This window comes from Phyllostomus hastatus, unplaced genomic scaffold (genome assembly GCF_019186645.2).
Source record: "Phyllostomus hastatus isolate PE091 unplaced genomic scaffold, TTU_PhHast_1.1 phas_contig_64, whole genome shotgun sequence".
Classification (NCBI taxonomy): domain Eukaryota; kingdom Metazoa; phylum Chordata; class Mammalia; order Chiroptera; family Phyllostomidae; genus Phyllostomus; species Phyllostomus hastatus.
In genome coordinates this window covers 12,045,271-12,050,365 of record NW_025333928.1, presented here as the reverse complement: position 1 = coordinate 12,050,365, position 5,095 = coordinate 12,045,271, and the positions used below count along the sequence as shown (strand labels likewise).

The 5,095-nt window shown below is 58.3% G+C and overlaps 1 protein-coding gene across 1 annotated transcript; it reads left to right on the top strand.

Moving 5' to 3' along the window:
* Nucleotides 1–2,715: 2,715 nt before the first annotated feature.
* LOC123825553 (tryptase beta-2-like) lies at nt 2,716–4,496 on the top strand. The gene is made up of 6 exons (XM_045849068.1): nt 2,716–2,774; nt 2,989–3,049; nt 3,197–3,368; nt 3,481–3,746; nt 3,903–4,066; nt 4,141–4,496. The coding sequence occupies exons 2-6, from the start codon at nt 2,989–2,991 to the stop codon at nt 4,303–4,305; spliced, it is 828 nt and encodes a 275-aa protein (XP_045705024.1). The 5' UTR covers nt 2,716–2,774; the 3' UTR covers nt 4,306–4,496.
* The last annotated feature ends 599 nt before the right edge of the window (nt 4,497–5,095 follow it).

Below are 5,095 nucleotides of genomic sequence, written 5' to 3'. Positions count from 1 at the left end.
CAGAAATACAGTTCCAGACTCAGCTGAGCCCGGCAGATGGCTTGGACCCCATGACTGGAGTCTCTGCACCACCCTGACCGCCCCAGTGTCCTGTGGTCTTCACCACAGATCAGATGAGCGCAGCACCAACTGCCAACCTGGGGAAGCCCTTCCTAACCGTCCTCTGTCGGGCCACAGCCTGGTGACTGTTATTCGGGGGCCCTGGGAGCGGGGCTGGACTCCCCCAGCTCCAGATCGCAGGTGAGTGGGAGAGTCCCTCTAAGTCAGCAATGGAGACTTGGGGAGGGGGCTGCCTGATGATCTGCCAGGATGAGGCTTCTCGGGCTACAGACTTGTCTCCTTCCCACCAACACTTGGCCAAGAGCTTCAGCTCAGAAGTGGGTGTTCCACCTTTGCCCTGATGAAAATAAGGGTGACAATTGCACCACCCGCCCAGGCCCTGGAGGCCTGTAATGCCCAGTCTGGGGGCACAGGAGGGTGTGTCTGTGGGAACACAGGTCATCTGCCTCCTGGACCATCTAGTGCCACCCCCAGATCCCCACAGGAAGGGAGTTCGGGGCCTTTGCCTGTCCAGCCTGTGTTAGCCTCTGGCATTGGGATCCCGCTTCCCCTACCTGCAGCCCATTCTGGAGGGGAAGCAGAAGGCCGGCCCTTCCTAGGTATCCATATTCTAACGCCCTGCCCCGGGGATTATGGAGCTCGTGGGCCAAGGACTTTTGCAGACATGATTAAGGTGATGGCCTTGAGGTGGGAGAGCTTCCTGGTTATCCAGATGGACCCAGTGTCCTCACACGGGTCCTTAAAACCACAGAGCCTTTGCCAGGTCAGGAGTGGTGAGGATGGAAACTCAGAGACATGCTCGAGGCTGCCTTTGAAGATGGAGGACAGGCCAAGAGCTGAGAATTTGGGGGCTTCTAGGAGCTGGAAGAGGCCAGGAAACTGACTCTCCCCTGGAGCCTCCAGGAGGAACACAGTCCTGCCCCCACCCGGGTTTTAGTCCCCGGAGACCCATGTCGTATCTCTGACCTAAGAACCACGGGAAAGTAAATGTGTCGTACCACTGAGTCTGGGGGCATTCAAACTCAGGTGATCTTCCTGTAAATTTATCAGACATTTAAGAAAGAGACCTGGCTGGTGTGGTCCAGTGGCTTGAGCACTGGCTTGTGAACCAAAGGGTCGCCAGTTCGATTCCCAGTCGGGGCACATGCCTGGGTTGTGGGCCAGGTCCCCAGTGGGGGGTGTGAGAGAGGCACCCACGCATTGATGTTTCTCTCCCACTTTCCTTCCCTTCCCCTCTAAAAATAAATAAATAAAAATCTTTTTAAAAACATTTAAGAAAGAAATAATACCAAATCTACATAATCTCTTCCAGAAAATAGAAGGGGAGGGAACACTTCTTTTTATAAGGTCAGGATTACCCTGATACCAAAATTAGTTCGACATTACAAAAAAGAAAACTACAGACCAATGTGCCTCATCAACAGAGACAAGAATCTTCAGCAAAGCGTTAGCAAATCCAATTTAGAGATATGTAAGGGTCTAGGAGATGCAATGTGACCATGAGAAGTTTGGATAAGAAAACCAAAGACATTATATGAAAAAACTACAGACCAGTGTCCGTTCTACAAAGACAAACCAAAATCCTTAATCCAGTTGTAGCAAATTGAGTTCCTCAGAAAACGGACAGGATGACGCGTCACCGTCAAGTGTAATTCGTTCCAGGAACACAAAGTCGCTTTGACATGTGAACAACAATCCATGTAATTCATCACATTAACAAACTAAAAAAAAAAAAAAAGCTATTCTCATATGCTTAGGTGCAAAAAAAGAATTTTAAAAAATCCAACACTCATTTCAATTCAACAGAAATTCTCAGCAAACCAATCGAGACGGCGTGCTCCAGTTACACGGAGAAACGGGCCAACGGAGCTGCAGCAGAGTCTGGGGCAGACCCACCTCCGAGTCTGAGGGGACGGAAATACGGACCCAGGCTCCACCGAGCCCCGCCGACCGCTCAGGCCCCGTGACTGGGGTCTCTGTGCCAATCTGCCCTCCCGATGTCCCTGTCCCCTCCCTCCTCGGTGAGCAAAGGGCAATCTTTCAACAGGTGTGCTGAAACACTAGGAACTTCTATGGCAAAATCAGAGGCTGGGCCCGACCTCAGGTCATGTACAAGACTGGAGTCCGCTCAGGGAGGTAGACTGCTGGAACAAACATCACTCGCACCCCTGCACGAACTGCAACTCAACACATTTTCTTGACCCCATCAGAGACCTGAGGTCACACGGCAAACAGTTGACCCAAAATCTGGACAGGAACACGACTGCACTTGGTCACCTGGGGCAGATGCTGCTGCAGCCAGCCAGGGGCAGGTGGGCCCTGGAGCCAGGCTGCTGTCTGGGCAGACTGGGGCAGGCTGAGGCGCCCCAGGCCACAGGGTGAGCCACCTGGGTGGCAGTGGAGTGATGCAAAAGCTGGCACTGGCTGCTTGTTATCTCACTGTCACTTCCATCTACCTGGTCCTCCACTGATGGCACAAGACAACAAGGCCCCACTGCGACAGCAGAACTGCTCAGATAGCCCGCACACACGGACACTGTGGGACCACCCAAGGAATCCCAGTGGGCGGTGCAGAAAGACCTTGGGTCTGAATCGCCCACTTCCTCCACACTGGATTGGAGGGTTGCACAGCCCTCCTCTGACCCCCTCCTGGCCCGCAAGGATAAATGGGGAAGGGAGAGCTGGCTGGGCAATAGCAGCACGGAGCGGCCGAGGTGAGCACGCCCTGCCAAACCCCAACAGCTGGGTGTCAGGACTCGGAGCAGCTGAGCCTCAGATCTGCCGCAGCGAGGCCTCAGACTCCACCAGGCCTGAACCGACTGCTCCCTGACCCTGGGGTCCCCAACTCCATCTGCACCCCATAGCCTGCAGACCCCTGCCTGGCCCAGCCCCCAGCTGGGCCCTACAGTCCCTCCTTGCTCCTTGCAGATGCTGAGCCTGCTGGTGTTGGCCCTGCCCCTCCTGCTGAGCCTGGCCCATGCAGCCCCTGGTGAGTCCTGACTCAGGCCAGCCCTGTCCCTGCCCTTCTCCCCACACCCCCAGGCCCCACTATGGGTGGGTGGGTTCACAGAAGCCCGGGTTTGTGTGGGCACAGGGGCCAAGCTATGTCCTGTCCTGAGTGTGCTTTCTGCCCTAGCCCCAAGCCAGGCCCTGGAGAGAGTGGGCATTGTCGGGGGGCAGGAGGCCCCTGGGAGCAAATGGCCTTGGCAGGTGAGCCTGAGGCTCAAACTTAAGTACTGGATGCACATCTGCGGGGGCTCCCTCATCCACCCCCAGTGGGTGCTGACCGCTGCCCACTGCGTTGGACCGTGAGTGTCCCGGGGGCCTGGTGGGTGGGAGAGGGCGGGGCTCTACCCTCCTTCCCAGGTGTCCAGGAGAGGAGGCTGCTCAGCTCCCTGAGTGGGTGCCCCCTCTCTCCAGGGAGACCACGGATCCTGCAGTCCTGAGGGTGCAGCTGCGGGAGCAGCACCTCTACTACCGGGACAAGCTGCTGCCTGTCAGCCGGATCATTACTCACCCCAACTACTACACAGCTCAGAACGGGGCGGACATCGCCCTGCTGGAGCTCGAGGACCCCGTGAGCATCTCCAGCCACGTCCAGCTGGTCACTCTGCCTCCTGCCTCAGAGACCTTCCCCCCGGGGACTCTGTGCTGGGTGACAGGCTGGGGCAATCTGGGCAGTTCAGGTGAGTGCTGGGAATAGCTGGAGGGCTTAGGAAAGTGGGGACTGCTCACATCCATGACCCAGCTCTGGGGTTCCCTTTGGGGGAGGGGCCCTAGCAGCTGCCTGAGGAGAGTGATCACCTCCCCACTGAGGCAGAATGCTCTCCTCTCACCCCCAGAACCCCTACCACCGCCATACCCGCTGCAGCAGGTAAAGGTCCCCATTGTGGAAAATAGCATGTGTGACTCGGAATACCACACTGGCCTGAACACGGGGGACAACGTCCAGATCGTCCATGACGACATGATGTGCGCCGGGAACAAGAAAAAGGACTCCTGCCAGGTGGGCCCCTGTCCTCCCCAGAGTCCCCACCCACCCCAGCCTCTGCAGCCACTGCTGACCCCTCTCCTCCCCAGGGCGACTCTGGAGGGCCCCTGGTCTGCAAGGTCAATGGCACCTGGCTGCAGGCAGGTGTGGTCAGCTGGGGCGAAGGCTGTGCCCAGCCCAACAGGCCCGGCATCTACACCCGTGTCACCCACTACCTGGACTGGATCCGCCAGTACGTCCCTGAGAAGCCCTGAGCCTGCCCCTGGGGCTGCCACCTGGTCCGTGGAGGACCCAGCCCCCTCCCGTCCCCAGACCCTTGCTCCCTGCCCTCCCAGGTGCACCTTCACCACCTTCCCTGTTCCTTGCGCTGATCCCCCCGCCTTCCCCACCCTCAGCCCAGGGAGCAGGTGGCAGCACCAACCCCCATTAAAGCTCATGGAGAACACTTGTGGTTGTGGCAGTCTTTCTGGTTGTGGGCATCCCTGACGGGCAGGGGCGGGGCCGGGGCAGCCAGCACAGCCACTGTCTGTCACTGTGGGCTCCCTGGGACCCTGAGCCCTGGGCACTGTGGTGGGGACAGCCCCCTCCCCAGCCCCTGGTGCCCAGGGCTCATGTCTCTGTGCTGAGCAGCCGCCTGTATTCAGGACACGGAAAGCAACCCAGAGCATTTACTAGACAATTCTAGGGGCGCCCAGGTGCCCAGCCATGGGGTCACAGCATGTGGCCTTGGCCCCTCCACACCCTGTGTCCCTCCAGCCAGGCAGGGCCCTGCCTCTCCCTCCAAAGCCCCCCAGCGCCCCCAGGCCTCAGTGTGCATGGACTCAGGCAGTCGTGTGTCTGCTGCTCTTCACGTCTATGTGATCGGTGGCACCTCATGACAGTTTCAATGAGCTTTTGGTGGTTTTGATGTGGGCAGCCCCTTCACAAGTGAAGCCCTTCCCTTTGGCAGGAGAGGGGACAACTGTCCACCTGCAGCACTGGGGACAGCGCCCTCAGGCCCACGTCTGCTTCCACCACCTTGGACACTCTGGTCCCTGGGCGAGC

Bases quoted from the DNA above. Each gene is read 5' to 3' on its own strand.
- LOC123825553 (XM_045849068.1), top strand. From the start codon at position 2,989: ATGCTGAGCCTGCTGGTGTTGGCCCTGCCCCTCCTGCTGAGCCTGGCC. The intron at 3,050-3,196 runs GTGAGTCCTGAC...TTTCTGCCCTAG, and splicing joins CCTGGCCCATGCAGCCCCTG to CCCCAAGCCAGGCCCTGGAG. The intron at 3,747-3,902 runs GTGAGTGCTGGG...TCTCACCCCCAG, and splicing joins GGGCAATCTGGGCAGTTCAG to AACCCCTACCACCGCCATAC.